This window comes from Quercus robur, chromosome 7 (assembly GCF_932294415.1).
Source record: "Quercus robur chromosome 7, dhQueRobu3.1, whole genome shotgun sequence".
NCBI lineage: Eukaryota > Viridiplantae > Streptophyta > Magnoliopsida > Fagales > Fagaceae > Quercus > Quercus robur.
The window spans coordinates 20,998,947-21,018,247 of record NC_065540.1 but is presented as its reverse complement, the minus strand read 5'-3'; the positions used below and the strand labels follow the sequence as shown (position 1 = coordinate 21,018,247).

At 35.3% G+C, this 19,301-nt stretch overlaps 2 protein-coding genes across 3 annotated transcripts; one reads left to right on the top strand and one right to left on the bottom strand.

Moving 5' to 3' along the window:
• The first annotated feature begins 4,505 nt into the window (after nucleotides 1-4,505).
• Nucleotides 4,506-8,001, top strand: LOC126692711 (uncharacterized). The gene is made up of 2 exons (XM_050388411.1): nucleotides 4,506-5,450; nucleotides 7,438-8,001. The coding sequence occupies exons 1-2, from the start codon at nucleotides 4,999-5,001 to the stop codon at nucleotides 7,676-7,678; spliced, it is 693 nt and encodes a 230-aa protein (XP_050244368.1). The 5' UTR covers nucleotides 4,506-4,998; the 3' UTR covers nucleotides 7,679-8,001.
• Nucleotides 8,002-10,214: 2,213 nt separating this feature from the next.
• On the bottom strand, nucleotides 10,215-15,751 carry LOC126692710 (serine/threonine-protein kinase BSK6-like). 2 transcript variants are annotated; one of them, XM_050388409.1, is made up of 10 exons: nucleotides 15,469-15,751; nucleotides 15,107-15,327; nucleotides 14,864-14,999; nucleotides 14,054-14,187; nucleotides 13,854-13,959; nucleotides 12,673-12,758; nucleotides 12,285-12,473; nucleotides 11,630-11,788; nucleotides 11,260-11,373; nucleotides 10,215-10,644 (listed from the first exon to the last, which is right to left on the bottom strand). In XM_050388409.1, the coding sequence occupies exons 1-10, from the start codon at nucleotides 15,548-15,550 to the stop codon at nucleotides 10,402-10,404; spliced, it is 1,470 nt and encodes a 489-aa protein (XP_050244366.1). In that variant the 5' UTR covers nucleotides 15,551-15,751; the 3' UTR covers nucleotides 10,215-10,401. The 2 variants fall into 2 exon arrangements, with proteins under 2 accessions (XP_050244366.1, XP_050244367.1); XM_050388410.1 differs by having other exon boundaries at nucleotides 11,630-11,785; nucleotides 15,469-15,745.
• Between the last annotated feature and the right edge of the window lie 3,550 nt (nucleotides 15,752-19,301).

Genomic DNA, 19,301 nt, shown 5'->3' with positions numbered 1-19,301 from the left:
GAATTGTAAGGGCCACGGATTCACCCTTCACCGCGGTGGTACTTCAATGCCCCGTGCCGTCAAAGTTTCGTTTACCTCAGCTTGAGTCGTTCGACGGACTTAGAGACCCTCAAGATCACCTTAATATCCTTAAGACGATGCTAGGTCTTCAACAGCCACCCGACGAGATATTGTGTCGTTCCTTTCCCACCACTCTCAAAGGAGCTGCAAGGGAATGGTTCACAAAGTTGCCAACATCATCCGTGGACAACTTTGAGCAATTGAGCAATGCCTTCTTGCATCATTTCATAGGGGGGCAGCGTCCAAAGAAGCCAGCAGACCACTTACTCACCATTAGACAGGGAGAGAAGGAAACCCTAAGGTCGTATGTGAAACACTTTACTCGGGAGACTCTAGAGGTGGACAAAGCTAATGACAAGGTGCAACTGACGACCTTCAAAGCAGGACTGAGATCCAGAGATCTCGTGGCTTCACTTGCGAAGAATCCACCAAAGACAATGGCAGAGATGCTCCTGAAGGCACAGAAGTACATGAATGCTGAATATGCTTTAGCCGCGATAAAAGATGTGAAAAAGACCCTGCCCAAGGGAAACTCGGCCCAACCTGGGAAGGACCCTACCGGGTCGCCCATTACTCCAGACAAGGCAGTTATCACCTGGAGACCATAGACGGGCAAAAACTACCGCAACCAGGGAGTATTGGGCACTTGAAGAAGTACCATCAATAGATGTAACAGACAGTTGAATTCATTTTTGAAAGCAATAAAAAAAACTATTCAGCCAATGACTTAGCGTGAGCAAACCGAGCAGCTTAAAAAACAAAAATTGGCTAAGTAACAAGATTCCGCATAGACGGATGTAAGTTACTGACGAAGCCAAAACTAGCTAAGTAACAAGATTCCGCCTAAACAGATGTAAGTTACTGACGAAGCCAAAACTGGCTAAGTAACAAGATTCCGCCTGGACGGATGTAAGTAACTGACGAAGCCAAAAATGACAAGATCCCTTCAATGGGTGTAAGTCACAAAAAAACTGGCTAAGTAACAAGATTCCGCCTGGACGGATGTAAGTTACTGACGAAGCCAAAACTAGCTAAGTAACAAGATTCCGCCTAGACGGATGTAAGTTACTGACGAAGCCAAAACTAGCTAAGTAACAAGATTCCGCCTGGACGGATGTAAGTTACTGACGAAGCCAAAAATGACAAGATCTCTTCAATGGGTGTAAGTCACAAAAAAAACTGGCTAAGTAACAAGATTCCGCCTAGACGGATGTAAGTTACTGATGAAGCCAAAACTGGCTAAGTAACAAGATTCCGCCTGGACGGATGTAAATTACTGACGTCCTCAAGATTTCTTTGTCTACGTCCTCAAGATCAAGGTTCCCCAGATTCGCTCCAGTTGGGTGCTTGACGAGGAAACCTTTCATCTTCTGGTGGTCGTCATAACACGTCACGACGACCACAGAACCTGGGGGGCATCTGATGGGACTGACGAACTCACCATTTGATGGGACTGACGAACTCACCATCTGATGGGACTGACGAACTCACCTTTCTTGGACGACCTCATCGAGACCGACGAGGCTGTCCTCTGAGACGAACTAACCACATGTCCATATCACTGACGAAGGTAACAAAACCATTCAATACAGCCAATAATGTCCCAAGCGGTTACAAGACCAGCTGTACAAACTGTTGGATGCCTCATTAAGGCACACATTACTAAGCATGAGACATTACCAAAAGAGACATTAAAGCCACATTAACAACCACAACGGCTAGGGGCTGTGGGAGCATATATAGAGCCCTCACAACACCAACACAAGGTACACAGACACACCTCAAAGCATTTCTAGTTATTCTGATACTTTGTTATTTTCTCAAAATTCTCTTATACTGACTTTGGCATCGGAGACGTTGTGGCAAGCACCACATCGGGGTCCACCTTAAGGGAGCTACCTTACCAGTTTCACAGTGACACCGACGAAGATACGGCTCCATCTGGACGAACCTACAAGACTGACGATTTGCACTTCATCAAGTGACATGGCTTATGTTGACACTTGACATTATATTGGTGACATTTCATAGTGACTAAGCACCTATTTGACACTTAGCAGTCAAACTACTAACAAAGATTGACGGAAGTAGCCAATATGAAAGTGGAACCAAATGTTAAGGGCTAACATGAAAACTTTAAAACGTAAAAGGTTAAAATAAAAATTATGAGTAATATATTAAGGAGGAGAGACATAACCATAATAAGGGCTTCGACAATGACCAAATAGTGATGAATTCCTGAAACTTGACAAACACCCTACTAAGAAAGTGAAACCTTAGTTCTTTCTTGACCAACTCATTGGTTAATCAAGAAGACTCTAATGGTAAAGTTAGCAACTGAGTGAAAAAAGAAGAGAATTCAGAAAACAAAGTAACATTGAAAAAATCTTGTAGCACCGTGATCTTGAACCTTAAAAGGAGTAGATGTAAATCTTTTTATGTTATTGTGTTTTCGAGAAGAATGAAAGAAACGTAGGAAAAAAATGGAGAAACCTAAGAGAAAGAGATCGGTCTGTTGTGTGTCTAGAGAGATAAAGAAGTCCCCAAAGAATTAATTGTGTGGGAGAAGTTTTGTGTGAGAGAAGTTTTGTGTGAGTAGAGGACAAAAAAATGACTAATGTGACTTCCCCTTACACAAACAACTTCAAATGTTAAGGACCAAAAGTATACTTTATTCGAAAAAAATCCATGAAGCTCTTGGGTAAGGATTTTGGTTTCTTGACCTAATTAGTGGCTTTGCAAATGTGACTTTGATTTCAATGATTATAGATGTATCAATCTTTATCGAGGTGTATTTGCACCATTATCGGCATATGAGGGTTGGGTTTTTTTTTTTTTTTTTTTCGGGTAATAATCCGATTTGTAATTTTATTCTTTTTCTTTCCAAAAGATGAAAGAAGTGTGCCCCACCCACCCCCCCCCCCCTCTCTCTCTCTCTCTCTCTCTCTCTCTCTCTCTAACAAAAAACAGCTCAATGTTAAGGACCAAAGTATGCTCTATAGATGAAATTCTATAAAACTCTTGGATAAGGATTTTGGTTTCACCTAATTAGTGGCTTTGCAAATATGACTTGGAAATGTTTTCAACAATTACTGCGTGCAAATCTAGTTGTATCTATCTTTATCATTATTTACTTGCGCCATTGTCGGCACATGGGGTTGGATTTTTTTTTTAATAACAATCGGATTTGGAATTTTCTCTTTTTTCTTTTCCGTCCTCATTTTATTTTTTCCTTTTTCCTAAGGTGATTTGATAAATGAAAACACTATTAGCTTTTGTGTTCTTCACGCAAAGGCACTATGCTTGAAGTGGTCCACCGCTAGTCAACCAAGAAATTTCTTACGTGATTCGCGGGTCTAGAATCTTGATGGATCGCAGGCTTTAATCAGACTGACATGATATCTATAATTTGGCACATTAAGTTACTGTTAGATTAAGACCCAACAGTCCAGATCGCTTGTTTGAAAAATTTTGGTTGTTCAAACAGTAACATAATGTGCCAAATTATGTTACTGATTGAATTAGACCCATTAAACACCAACTTGTTGAGCGGTTCAAGTAATAACATCATCGAGGCTCTACTAGTAAATGTAGTATTATTTATTGTCGTCATGCAGTATAAGGTCGATAAGTCTACCATAACAAAAATCAAATTTTTTTTATTAAAAAAAAAAAAGAAAAAGAAAAATGAAGAATAAGAAGCAAAAGAATTAGACACATTAAACCAGTCCACACTCCGGATCACATGGAAAATTCTGGACAAAACAAAAGTAAGGTTGTGATGCATTGAATAATTGCCTTAAAGTATCTGTGGCATACTTTATTAGATAGAGTACTCCTATCATTTTACTGAAAGGGATTACTAATAATTAACGAGGACAGACCAGTGATACACCAACTAACATAAACCAACAAAAATAAATTATTGAATTATCCAACATGATTTTTTTTTTTTTTCAAAACTTTCAATTAGAAATTAATCATTTTACACGACAGGCAGGCTCATAATGGGATAAATCACTAGCCCAAGGAGTTTTGTCAAAGTATTAATGTCCGAACTTGAACTAAGGAATTCTTAATCAAATTCAAGACAACCACTTTGAAACCAAATGTCCAGCCATTTATCCAACACACTGGCATGAATTTTTGTAACCTTAAAAAATTGTAGAAAGTCATTAATTTCAGTCTCAAAGAAGTACATGTCCCTCCTATCTACACCGTGAAGATCTTACTTCAAACCTCTGAATCAAGACCTCAATAGCAATCCACGTACAGAATATGTTGGGGACAAAAATTCTATAGTACAGCTAAACATATTCCACCAACTTTTTCTTTTTCTTTTTCTTTCTTTTTTTTGTTTTTTGTTTTTTTTTTTTAATTTTGTTTTTGCTTGTTTTGTTTTTTAGTTACACAGTTACACTTCTTTATTAGTGAAATCTCGCTCTGGGTTTCTCATTTCAGTGCACCCCACAGCACGGTTCTGTTCCCTCCTTTGCGTGCCTCTCAGTCTTTAAGAAGACTCCTTCAAAAGCATGAGTCTGAGTCTGAGTCTGAGTCTGCTTGTGAGTCTGTGTTTCAGACTCTCTCTGAGAGACCATTCTTTACCTCCTTAAATACACTGTTTTTTTCTCCACTCTCTGCTCTCTCTGTGTTTTGAGTCTCAAATTCTGTGACTCTTTTATTATAATTTTCTACCTCTTCTGTGCCACTGTATTTGTTTTTTTGTTTGTTTTTGTAAAGCACATTAATGGAGTTGAAGATGGGTCACCTAATCCAATACCAATACCAATACCAATTCCAATACCAACTTCTTTAAATCTTTCAAATTTTACTCTCACAAACTCAAACAAACTGTCCCTGAAACCCCCCCAAAGCTCCAAACTTTGAGGCATTTGAAGCTCTTTTTTTGTGGGGTCTTCAAAATTGTCGAGCTTAGAAATGTCCCAAATCGATTTGGAGCAAGGGGTTCATCGAAGAGACTTCAGCGCAGACGGTAGTGTATGCTTTTCTGACGCGGAAGCAGAAGAAGGATCGTGCTATTCACAGTTCTATTCGACAAATGGTGGGTCCTACGATGAGTACAGATTTTCTTGTGTGTATGATCCGAGTTCTGGGATTGGAAACAGTTCGGGTTCGGGTTCCGGTTCGGGTTCAGGGAGAGAGTCTATGTGTTCAGCCTCGGCTTCGGAGTTGGAGGTTGAGAGCGAGGTCCCTGAGATAAAGGTACATTTGGCTAAAGTTGAGAGAGATTGCAGGATTTGTCATCTGGGTTTGGAGAGTAACAGCCATGAATCTGGGATTCCTATTGAGTTGGGTTGTTCTTGTAAGGATGATTTGGGTGCAGCCCATAAGAACTGTGCTGAGGCCTGGTTCAAGATTAGGGGAAATAAGTGAGTACAAAATATTCTTGCTTTTCTTTGTCTTTGAATCTTTAATTACTTGATTTTGTGCTGAATTGTGATGTTTTATGGAGGAATGGTGAATACCCATTTGCTTCTTTTAACTTCTACGCATTAATGGAAGTACTTATGTTTTTCGAGCTAATAAACAGGATGTGTTTTACCTTCATTTTCATCTGGTAGTAAGTTATGATTTAGTATTAGACTTTTAGTATCTGTATAGGTTCCATAGCCGACTCCATAGTTTTTGGACTAAAAGGCTTTGTTGTTGTTGTTGTTGTTTTAACTTTTCATATTTGTGCACACTATGAAACCCTTTCTTGAAGGAATGAAATGTATAATTACGCACCATATGAGAAAAATGAGTGGTTATTAAACAAATCATTTTCGGGAAATTTGGTTTTGAATAGTTTAATTTATTTATTAATTGTTGAGCATAATTGATGATCTAGTAGCTAAAGAGCATGTGGGCACAAGAATTTTGGGATATAAAAGTTGAAGAAGATTAGCATTTTTAAAGAAGATAATGGAAAAGGTAAAGAGTAGAGCATTTGGAAGTGTTGGTGATATGTCTAACTACATCCATGATTCCTAATGCTCCAACTTTTTTTGAAGTCTAGGAATCTCTCTGGAGATATTTTCTGATTCCCCTAATTTATGAAAGTGGAGGTTTTTAGTCCTCATTGATGTATCATTTGTCTTGGTGGAAAATTATTACTTGGTGATGTGTAGATTCCAAATATCCTATTCATCCATTGTGTTTAGTGACCTTTACATGTTCACAAGTCATGAGTTACATAGGATAGTGAGTTATTTGTACAATTATTAAGATAGCTATTCTAATTCTTAAAATTGTTTGTGCATTGCTATCGTCATGTTTTATACACATCTATGTTGGTGTTGCTATCTGACAAGACCATTGCTGATGCTTTTTCTCAAAACCATGGTGGAATTTGGTAGCCATTATTAGTTATGCCATTGATTATAACAGAGCAATTGACTGGCATACCCTTTAAGACTGGATATTATTTTCAATCAGATGGGATCAAAATTACACTTCTAAAGTTATTTGACCATGATCCAAATCTAACCTAGTTGCACGGATTTGTGGCAGACTTTCCTATCGTAAAACCTGATAGAGATTTAGAGACTTGAATTAGCTGAACCTTTCTTTCTTGGCATATAGAAAATTGATTCTATTTGTAGCTGAAACGTAAGTTCTTAGATTTATTTTTTAAAGGTTTTTAGGGAACTGAATATTTTCTCATTAGTAGAAGATGCTAGTCAAATACTAGTTATCTTGCCTTTTAATGTAAAGCAACCAAAGCCATTTAGCGTTATAGCTTAGTATGATTAATAATGAACATTGCTATTGAAGATAATGTTTACGTTCATGTGTGATTGGCATGTGACAAATATTTGCTTCGGCCTAAACTCTTCCCAAGTTGTGCGTGTGTGTGTTACAGATTAATAGAGTATTCAAACATGAGGTTATTTTGGCCATCCTAAAACAGCATATTCTTTTCATGTTTTATTCAATTTTTCTTTTCCTTTTTTCACTGTTATGTTTTCTAGCTTCCTGAATTTCAGCTCTTGATTGTTGAATTTCTGGGTATTGTTTTGCACCTTATCTTTTTCACATAGGAGAAGCTATCTATAATTAAACTTGACAACATAGATGAATAATGTTAATCGTCATAATCTCTTTGCTACTACATCACAATCACCCGCTTGTGACTGCAGTATTGCATATAAACTGTGCCACGAGTGCTATGCAAAGAATAAACATGCATATAGTAGGGCATTGTATTCCAAGTTTACCTTATGTTGATTTCATAATTCTGAATCCTGATTCAAGTTACCTTCTAGCTCATTTCTGAAACAGTTCCCTTTACTTTGTGGAAGTCTTTATGATCTCATCTTTAAGTTTCATTGTTTCTATCTGATATTTATTCCTGTTTTCTTGTTTTTGTTTTAGGACTTGTGAGATTTGTAATTCTGTTGCACGTAATGTCTTTGGATCAAATGACATTGAGTTAACACAGCATTCAAATGAAACCAACAATGCCACCGCACCAGTGACAGTCTTGGCACCTGCAACCGTAACAGAGACGCATAGCTTCTGGCATGGCCACCGCTTCCTGAATTTTTTGCTTGCTTGCATGGTATTTGCATTTGTCTTATCTTGGCTCTTTCACTTTAATGTGCCATCATCATAGACTCTGTAAAAGAGTTACTGTGGAAAGATTTAGAAAAGGAAAAAAACAAGTTCTGCGAAAGGCCTGCCAAAATTGTTAATATGATGATGGTAACGGGAGAGTTTCAACCTTCGAGCCTCGCAGCATTTGTATAGATAAAAATACAAATTAATCTGCTCCATATTTGTAGAGTTTGGTTTTTACCAATGTTTACACATTGCTCATATGTTATAACAGCTTTATTATCAGGCTTTTGCTTTCCAAGTTTTAAAATTAATGTATTTGGATTTCTGAAACAATACCGGCAGAAGGTGATATTGAAAGTGTATATTTGTATTGCTCCACTCGATTTTCTCGCGTGGTGATCTCTCTTTATATTGTGGAAGATTCCTCTTTTGGGTTTTTGATGTTAAAAATGTATGATTTTATGTGGGCTGACAACAATGGAATTGAGTTGGAGAGATTTTCAACCCAATTTTGAGTAGAGAAATTTTCAATCCAATCCAATCCAATCCATCACATGTGTAGAAACCAACCAACATGGATTGGATTGGGGTTGGGATTGGGCCGTTAGGTTGTACTCATATCTTTCATGCCTTTTAAAAAATTGGACTATCATCAATTTTAACATTTTGTAGATGAATTATTATAATTCATATAATATGTTTAAATTATATTTTCAAATTCATCGAAATTGATTCTCAAAATACCAAAATAAATTAAACTAAAAAAAATTAAATAAGGATAATAGAATAATTATATATGATGGGTGGGGTTGGTTCAAATTGTTTGTAAAAACTTATTTATCAAGTGATTCAAGTGAGCTAACATGAACCTATTATGTTAGGTTTTTATGAATTTATTCACAATCAAGATCAGCCAAAGACTTCATGAAATAGTCGAATATTTGAATTGCATGCAACAAAACTGTCCATTCCTAAACAACCCCTTAAAATGGTCCATGATGGAAGCAAAGTTAATGGTGGAGATATTCATCAGTTCTAATTTACGGTGGAGAGTATGGGAGGAAGGGAGCGGGGTTCATCAGTACAAGCAAAATATATAGTGTCCTTTATTTAAACTAAAAAATAAATGTAAAAAATAACTTATGGTAGTTCCAATTTTATTTACTTCTAATATACTCAGTACTAGTTGTTACTTTGATTGTTTTCTTTCAGTTCACTTCTCTTATATATGAGTTTTACTCTGTAAAAACCGACGAAAGTAATAATGAAAAAAAAATTAACTCCTAAAAGGAATAAATATCTATCACTAGAGTAAAAAAGGAGAAAAGTTAGGACACCTATGTACTAATTTCTATCTATCCATAAACTAGTTCCTATTCTTTGTTAGTTATTATTATTTACTTCGTACAATTAGTTATCTCTTCTTTCACTTTACTTCTACATAAATATAAAGACTTTTAACTATCTTTGTAAAAAAGTAAAAACCAACGAATGTGACGTACGTCTCCTTCCATATAGCGTAATGTGTGAGTGACTTTTTCTTTTATTATTCTTATTCATATGAAAGAATTCAGTCTAATCTTCATGATGGAATAGTTGGTTCAACATCAAGCCAAATAATTTTGTCTCAACTAATGATCCTAATCTGGTAGACACAATTGGGATTCGAATAAAAACTAAAGGTGTAAAACATAAAATCAAAATAACAAAAAAGAAAAACAATTCCGCTTTAAGCCGCATGGAAGAAAACTTATATTATTTTGCTTTTATAAAGAGTTACAATCCTTAGAGCATCTCCAGCAGATTCTCCAAATTTTTGTATTGTTTGGAAAATGAACAGTGACTTTTACCTTTTAGCTATCAACTTTTTTAAATACACTTTCTAACAGATTTTCTATCATATTCTCTATTTTATTTAAATATTATTTATTCATTCATTCTTTATTCTTTTTTTAACATCTACAAATCTTCTAATATTTTTTTTATTCAATACCTGATTATTATAATAGAAAAAAAAACATTTGAAGGATGAATAGTAAAGCACTGTAGCAACTCTTCTCTAAAAAATAAAGATAAAGAAGCTATTGGAGTGAGTTTTTGGGGTGTTGATACTCTAAAATTGGCTTTAAAGAAGTCATTGGAGATGCTCTTATATAGGAGAAGTGTAGTGAAAGAAGATAATCACACCAAAAAAATAAAAAAAAACCACCTACTTCACAAAAAATAACTGCTACTGGTACAAACATTGTCTTTGGGGAAAAAAAAACAAGACTCAAAATGGTGATGTCGCACATTGTCAGAGTAGTCATAAGTAAAACGTTGAAAACAGTGATGTTTAAGGAATCATTAAATGACAATTGAAACTTAAATATTTCTATTGAAAACACTAGAAAGTACCAAATGAGCTGCAAGTACCAAATGAGCTGCAAGGCACTGGACAAGAATATAGCATATAATTCGAAATTAATAAAAGTAGGTGGAATGGAATATACACCCATCTCCGGAACATAACAAGTGTAATTCACTTTGCAGATAATAATTGTTAAAATAGACCCTTGCTAGATTAACATAAAACGCGGAAATACAATAAGTAAACCAACTGTAAATTTTCCAAGAATCCTATATTGCAGCTTTAAGCTGAAAATGGCAAAAGACAGCAAATGAAGGATAGATACAATCATACAAAAGACTAAGCATAACTACATAGAAAAAAGAAAGAAAAGAACCCCCCCCCCCCCCCTAAAATATTTTTTTCTTTAAAAAAATTCTATACACTATTTATTTTTTGTTCCTTTTGGCTTCCAAGTTTGTGCCATCTTTGAGTGTTTCTTGTGCATCGTTATCCATCCCAAGCTTGAAGAGGCAAGCTGCTTGAAGGTACAAAGCAGTGGGCCACTCAGGAGACACCACCTGAGCTTGCATAGCATCCCCCAGAGCTTCTTGCGGCATCTCACTCATCAAGTATGATAAACAGCGCCTAGCATACACAGTGGGTGATTCCATGGTCCCGCCATCTAAGAACTACACAAAAGACCATGAAAATATTAAGCTTTTTGCACAAACTAGCAAGAATTTTTAACAGTCCTCAGCCGAATTAACCCAGTTCCTAAATGTCTATGAAGACATTCAGTTCAAATACTTGTAGATAGAAAACTCCTATTACTTACCATTTATACTACTACTGCCACTCATCAATGAATGCTACTCAATCTAATGCGTATATTCCATGTTTTACAAAGCACTAAATTTATTGTGCAAAAAAATTATTACATGTTCGATACAAACAAATGAGACAAATTCAGTCTGGCAAACCACCACTCTGTCTAGCTTCAACATAATCTGAACAACATAAAGCACATTTTCTTTGCTCTTATGTTTTTGCAGTATAAGATTTTATTGTTTTACAGTCATGATACACACATTATTATAAAATGTTTGATGCAAACTAACGAGACCAATTTAGTCTGGCAAACCACTACTCAGTCTAGCTTCAACATAAACTGAACAACATAAAACACATTTTCTTTGCTCTTACGTTTTTGCAATATAAGATTTTATTATTTTACAGTCATGATACACACATTATATGCACCCAAGTTGCTAGCTCAAAATGACTTCTATAGGACAGAGACTCACTTTTGTATAGCGAGCAATGGCAGTTGCAAAGTCCTTGGCTCGAAAAGCAGTATCTCCATGTGTCTTACAATTCAAGGTCTCCTGCATTTGACTGGTCCACAGTTGAAAAGAAAGCTGCAAGCCGATAAGTACTCAAGCAGAATCAGTGCCAAAATAATTGTAAAAAGATGAAAAAAAATGTTCAAAGGAGAAAATACATTAATGTGGAAGCATCACTGTATCTTATGTCCAAGGGAAAAGAAACTTTTAGTTTTTGGATTGTTTTATTAACGAAAAAATTCTACTGAAACCATTTACATTACTGAAGTTGATATCTATATATTTTACAATTTAGCAAAGAGAATTAAGTACAGGACAGGCAGTAGCAAACCTCATTAGCTATCCCCTCATCATCTTTGTATCCTTTCTTCTCCAATATTTCATGTATGGCAGTAAGATCCATTTTCAAGCAAGCTTCACCCAAAGGTGTCAATGTCGTGGAGGATGCAGTTTCATGTGGGATACCCATTAAAACATACGATGGAACCTGCTAGAATACTAACGAATGAGAAATTAGTCTTCCTAAGACAATTGTAACATGCAATATAGCTGATCACTTAATGAAATGTGAATAGAAATAATGAGATTCAAACTTCCACTTTTTCCGTTGGGCCTTTTCTCTTGTATATTCCCTGTGTATTTGGGTTATACACCCTCAAGCGTTTAAATAACATGTTTATTTAATATATAAAAAAGAAGTGAAAAGTGTCAACCCATGATCAAGAAAATAATATTGTTATTATTTTCAAGAGCAATAGACCACTTTAATGATAGGAGAGAGAAAGTCAGCTTAAGATATCAGTTTCATTAGGAAATATGCAATGCTTTTAATGAAGATCCATATATGAAAACAAAGTTCTCCAAAAAAAAAAAAGGAAAAAGAATTAAGATTAGCATCAAGACATTGAATCCCTATACCATGAAAAATTAACATTGCAAGTGTCAGTTACTCTATAGGCAAAACTACAATCGAAAATGGTGTCTACCTCTGTTTCTTTCTGAAGTGACATGAGAGCAGTGACAAGGGACTTCGCATTTGGCCTCTCACGAGCTTCAAACTGCAAACAACGGGAAGCTAACCGCACCAACTCAGTCCCATCATCATTAGAGAAATGACCCTCCAAAGCAGAATCCATCAGCATTAGAAAATTCTTGCCACGGATTAGGTCGAGCGCCTATGAACAAAAACATATCACAGAAGCCTAAAATTTTGAAACTTCATCGATTAAAATCACAACGGCCATTATTCAACTCTTGCACCTTAGATCAAATTAGTTTCTAACATTATTCATGACATTGCATACTGAACACAAGCACTCTAGTTTTAACCAATAAATACTCGTATTCATATATGAGACTTTGATGAAGACCTACATGACTCGGTGGAATATGTTTGCCACTCAGAAGATCTAGCAGCATGGTCCCAAAGCTATAAACTACACTTTCTGCAGTCACTCTACCTGCCAAAGATAGACACATATGCACATAATTATACACAAAGTCATGGCTTAAACTGACATTGAATGGCAATCATATAACAGGAAGTGAAAGCATATGCACATTGATTGTTAACACTTCCATAACACATTGTAATGAGAACTCCTAGATTAGCTATTCTTTTTGCATGTTAGTAACATTTTACATGTGTCCATTCATGACATTGTTACATGATAAAAGAAACAATTATCAACTTCAATGTATGACAGTTCTAAGTGGAGAGAGTTTAACCCTTAACTCTTAGAAAGCTATAGCAAGTTGTGTACTTCAATATCAGATTAGATAAAAAAGTGAAACCTCTATAGATATTCAAACAAGTTGAAACAAGGCAGAGACAGGACAGGAATTTTTTTAAGGGGAGCCGGACTATATAATGTAAACATTATTAAACTAGACACACACAACCACACATTTGTACATGTATATGTGTATGTGCATGTATACATTTGTATGTATGAGTTTTGCTTGAAAATATAATTGAAAAATTCATGCTTTTTGAGAAAGGACTAAATAACACCACAGGAAAGTTCTTGATTTAAATTTTTTAGGACTTGTTAACGTTATAAGTTCTTAATACATATATCCTTTCATGTAGGATTTTATAAAGCTTAATAATAATAAATAAATAAAATCATACAATATTAACTTTATAGAATCAACTTTTATACCAAAAAAAAAAAAAATTAAGAAAATAACTGAACGTGAATTAGACATTGTGTTGTCTCTATAATATGCTTACAGCTTTAATCTCATTTTATAATATAATTTTTTCTTCCTTGAAGTTCCAATCTCCGGAACATTGCAACCATATTGCAGCTTCTAACAAATGGCTCCTAGTTCCTTTATGTTCATTAGGTACATTCTTCTACTGTGAAACAGAAGATTATTTGCTAATGCTATAGTAGCACAACTGCATAACATTTCCAGCCTTTTCCAAGCCTACTATATCATTGTATGACAGTGCACTAACTTCATGTAAAAATAATATATTTGAACATTCTTGTAACAAAGTATATAAACCAGTAATTGAGCAACAAAAAAACAGAGAGTATGTATACCAGTCCTCAAGTACTCTGGAGGGGTGAAAGCCAAGTTGGTACTGTAACTCTTGCCGTCTCTGCTATTCTTCATTAGGCCAAAGCAAGAGAGCCTGGGATTGCCATCCTGTTCATAACAGACTCAAAATTACACTACAAAACCAAAATAAAGAATGGATTACAAAAAAACTAGGCAAAGTCTGTGTCGAAAAGCATTATACCTGATCAAATAAGACCCTGTAAGCATTGAGATCATGATACAATCCCCGTCCTTTACTGCTGCAATACTCCAGAGCTTCTGCCAAATACAGCGCCACCCTCAGCCTCATTGCCCATCTCATGGGCTGGGCCTCCCCTATACCAATTCAAACCCCCCAAGAAAAAATCCATAACTAAACTGCACTTTTAATTTCTATAGAATCTATTTAGACATTGTTTGTTAATTTATCCTTAAAAAGTCAAAACCCAAATCATTCACATTAGCTTCAAATTTAACTCTTGCTCATGGATACGAGCATAAACTGCTTAGCCTGTTTAAGGTGAATTCCCCTTAATTACCCCGCAATTGATTCGGGCAGATGGGTTCAATTACTCATAAATTGTACAGGCTAGAGTTTTTTTTTTTTTGGAGGAAGGGGTGGCTCATGTGTGATATCACAGCCTACCACACCTCACAGATACATCGCCTATGAGTACCACCAGCACATAATAGTGCCCGCGACTTGGACTCCACCCATGCACTTCATTTTTTTTTAGAAACCAAAGTCCAAACCCCACACCCTTGGGTATGAAGTAGAGGTGAGTCCAAAGAGCTCTTCAAAATTAACTCTTGCTTGTGGTACGAACATAAACTGCTTAGTCCATCTGAGGTAAATTTCCCTTAATTACCCGGAAATTGGTTCGGGCAGATGGGTTCAATTACTCATAAGTTGTACTAGCTAGAGGCGAGTCCAAAGGGTCCTTTTAGGTCCTACAATATATATATTTTTTAAAAATAGAAATAAAAATAAAAATAACAAGTAAAAACTCACAGTGAAAGAGATGTTTGGCCAGAGTCTCATTGGGCAAAAACTCGGCTACGAGCAACCTCTCCTCAGCTTCATAACAACATCCAATCAGATTCGCTAGTTTGTCACTTCTCAAACTCCCCACTGTTCTCGCTTCCTCCTAATTAAAACCACATTCAACAAGATATTAAATATTAAATATTAGTAACAAATATAAACAAATAAATAAGAATTTAATTGGAGGGAGTTAAAGTGGGATTAACGGACGAGGAATTGACGAGAATCGGGCCAGGCCAACTTGTTGAAGCGCTTAACGGCGATCCAAATGCCGTTATCAAGCTTTCCTTTGTAAACAACGTTAGGAGCTTTGAGACCGTGCTCCGAGACTATGTTATCGGGCGAGAATCCACACGTGGCAGCTTTCAGTTGCTCGTAGCTGAACTCGCTGAAACTCGGCCATGATTTTTTCTCACTTTTGCCCCCATTTTCTGCAACAAAATACAATGACGAAAAAATCACACTCACACTCACTCTCACTCTCTTATTCATTATGATCCTCGACGACGACGACAACAACAACAACAAAAAAAGCATTAAAAAAAAACGTTAGTGATGGAAATGAGAAATACCGAGATCGGAGGATTCGAGGACGGAGGGTTTAAGGTGGGAGTGGAACCAACAGAGAGAGAACTTGGAGCAACGGGCTCCCATTGGCGAAGAAGAAGAGAGATCTAACGGTCTATATTCGATAAAGAAATGATCAGAAGAGCTTTTCAACCTTCATTTCAGTACTATGGACTAAAGTGTGTGTGTGTGTGTTTTTGGCTTTGGTTTTGGATCCGAGGTTGGCTACTGAGGCTTCCTACTTATCTTTCTCTCTCTTTCTCTGTTATATAAATCTCTACTACTACTGCTGCTACCACTACTAGTAGCAGCAGTAACGGACTAACACTAACATTAATAATGTGGATAAATAAATATTAATAATGTAGTTTTTTAAAATTTTATCGCTAATCTGTGTTTGAGTCTCTCACGTTCCTGTGCCGTAAAGGACCTTTTTCACTACTTTCTGCGTTCTCATCATTCCTCTCTCTCTCTCTCTCTCTCTCTCTCTCTAATTCGTATATAATATATATATATATATATATATATTCGGTATTTTCACGTTTTGTTTCCCTTTTGGGATGTTTAGACCATTCTAATCAGTCAATTACATTTTGTTTATTAAAATATTATTTTTTATCAATTTTTTATTATTTTCTCAGATCATTTTTTTTAGTGTATATGAATAAAGAAAGTAATATTAAAAAATAAATTTGCATATAAATAGTAATCCAGTAAAAAGGTCCAATAAAAAGGGTCATTGTCAAGACTTGGAATTAGGAAATAGCTCTTACCTCATGCTCTACTTTTGCTTAGCTTTTTTTTTTTTCTTTTTTTTTTTCTTTTCTTTGATGTGTGAGTATGCTTTTAAATTTTTTTTAAAGGATTGAGTGGTTTGTTTTAGGTAAATTTGGTTTATTGGGTTTTAATTTTTTTTAGCTTTATAATTAGTAATTTTTGTTTTTGAGCTATTTTTTTGGGCTAATATATTTTATTTTAGATTTTAGATCTATAAAATTTTTGTGGTCTTTAAAAGGGAAAAAATACTAGATTTAAATTTTTTTTACAAATTGTTAATGTGGAAAGTAATTATTAGTAAGTAAAAAAGTAGTGTAAGTATTGGGTCCAAATTTGAACCAATAAAAGTTTGCTATCTCAATAATTTGTAAAAATATTTTAGAAAAGTTTGTTGCTATAGTATTACCCTTAAAAGAATAAATGATATCGTTAGGGGGAGACAAAATGTAATTTTATAAAACAAAATTGCTAAAATTATTTTCTTTAAAGAAAAAAGGGGGTGGGGGGGCCATTTCCCCCCAAGTCAAAGAGTGTCTTTGCCTCTGTGTGTAAATATGTACTATTACTGTAGTAATAATGTAAATTTACACACTTTTAAATTAACTGATGTGAGTGATTTTTAAGTGTAACTTTACAAAACTAATACCTTATGCTATTATATATAATATGTATAACAAACACACCCTAAAATAAAATAAGAAAAGCAAGAAGAAGAGTAAATTTTATGATTTTTTTTGTTTGTTGTTGTTGATGTGTTAGATTATGGTTGATCTACAATAAAAGTGATATCCTAAAGAGCATTCACATCAATGTGACTATTTTAACATTTCAACAAATTTTATAACTAAAGACCTACAAAAATTTCCGCATTAGTCTCACCAAACTAGTCTAAAAAACCTTAACAATAAACAATAACACGCCACAAGTAGCATAGTACTATTCATCACTAGAGTTAAAAAAATAATAACGTATTTTAATCCTTTTTTCCTCAACACCTCTCTCTCTCTCTCTCTCTCTCTCTCTCTCTCTCTCTCTCTCTCTCTCTCTCTCTCTCTCTCTTATAGCAACTCATGAATCGGAGCAAATTTGTTGGGTTATGACTATCAATGGTGGTCTAGGACAGCAACAATGTTAGGGTTTCTAGTGTTGAATATTGACTCGAGTTATGTGGATTTTGTTGGGTTTCTGATGGTGGTATCGTGGTGGTGGTTGGGTTTGTTTTGGTTTTATTTGGTTTTCTTATTAAGTTTATGATGTTGGTTTTGTGGTTGTGATGGGGTTTTTGACGTGGGTTTTGTTGGCTTTGGGTTTTTTGGGTTTGTGATGGTGGTTTCATGGCGGTGGACTTTTGGTGTTGTGGTGGTTGGGTTTGGATTTGGGTTTGTTCATTTTTCATAAGAAATTTTTTTTACGTGGGTATTGTGATAGTTATAAAGTTCACGAAAATGCACTTTTGGTCCCTACATTTTGGGCCGATTCTCGATTTGGTCCCTAAATTGATTTTGCTACTAATGTAGTCCTTAAAAAAAGAAAATCGATTCTATTTTGATCCCTAACGTCAACCCACCAACGGAAACCTCCTATGTGGCAGACAGAATGCAATGCTGGTTGACATGGTGTTGATGTGGCCATTAAAATATTATTAAAAAATTATTTGGCATTTTTTAAATGCCACGTTAGCATTTTTAAATTTTTTTTAAAGCCATGTCAGAAAATTTTAAAAAAAAAAACCTTAAATTTAATTTAATTAAAAAAAATTTCTTAATGTTCTTCAACTTGTTCTTCATTTTACAACTTATTCTTCATATTCTTCCCAAATCAAACTCAACAACCAAGAACTCAAACCCAAATCACTAGGACATAAATGAAAACAAGAAGAAAAAATTAAATTAAATACTAACAAGAAGAATGAAGAAACCAAGAACTCAAATCTCCAGCAGATTAAGAACTCAAACCTAGCAAATCAAGAACTCCCAAATGAAACCCAACAACCCAAGAACTCAAACCCAAATCTTCAGCAAATCAAACCCACAAACCCAGTAAACAAACCAATCTCCAACAAACCCATAAACCTATGATCAAACCCACCTCGCCAATCAAACCCATTTCCTAAAACAGCAAACACCATGACCCCGCCGAGAGAGAAGGAATTGGAAATGGAAGAAGAATGAGGGATTTTTTGAGACCCAACAGTTCAGGGTAGCGGCGAAGAATGGGTTTGAGTTGGAGGAGCAGTAGAGGCGGAGGAGTTGGCCACGGAGGAGTCGCCGATGTCGATGTCGATGTCGATGTCGATGTTAATGCCGCCATGTTGCCGCCGATGATGTAGATTGTAATGGGCAGAGAGAGAGAGAGAGAGAGAGAGAGAGAGATCTGGGTTAGGTTAGGGTTAGGTTTTTTAATTTAGTAGAGTATATCACCAAGAGAGAGCTTCAATCTTTTTTTTTTCTTTTTTTTTGGTGAACAGAGACCTTCAATCATTGAAACTAAAAAAAGTAATTTTTATTTTTTTTAATTAAAATTAAAATTGAGGAATTAATTTTTTGTGGTAATTTTTTATTAATTAAAATGCTGATATGGCATTTAAAAAATGCAAAATAATTTTTTAATAATATTTTAATGGCCACATCAGCGTCATGTTAGCTTGCAGTGCACTCCGTCTGCCACGTAGGAGGTTTTCGTTGGTGGGTTGATAGTAGGGACCAAAATAGAATTGATTTTTTTTTTAGAGACTATATTAGTACCAAAATCAATTTAGAGACCAAATCGAGAATTGGCCCAAATGTAGGGACCAAAAGTACATTTTCGCCTATAAAGTTTTTTATTTGGGTTTTGTTGGGTTTATGATGATGGTGTTGTATATGATGGTTTCATGGTTTTCGTGTATATGGTGATGGTGGTTGGAGTGGTATACTGGTATATGCTGAGAGGAGAAAAGATCAATAGAAAGATAAAATAAATATTTAAATGAAGAAATAGAATATTAAATATGATGTATGTGTATAAAAAAATAGAAAGCCAAACTAGAAAAAGTAGAGCTTTCTTTTATGGGAAAAGTAAA

Bases quoted from the DNA above. Each gene is read 5' to 3' on its own strand.
- LOC126692711 (XM_050388411.1), top strand. From the start codon at position 4,999: ATGTCCCAAATCGATTTGGAGCAAGGGGTTCATCGAAGAGACTTCAGC. The intron at 5,451-7,437 runs GTGAGTACAAAA...TTTTTGTTTTAG, and splicing joins TTCAAGATTAGGGGAAATAA to GACTTGTGAGATTTGTAATT.
- LOC126692710 (XM_050388409.1), bottom strand. From the start codon at position 15,550: ATGGGAGCCCGTTGCTCCAAGTTCTCTCTCTGTTGGTTCCACTCCCAC. The intron at 15,000-15,106 runs GTCCGTTAATCC...GGTTTTAATTAG, and splicing joins CCGATTCTCGTCAATTCCTC to GAGGAAGCGAGAACAGTGGG. The intron at 11,789-12,284 runs GTAGACACCATT...TTAGTATTCTAG, and splicing joins CACTTCAGAAAGAAACAGAG to CAGGTTCCATCGTATGTTTT.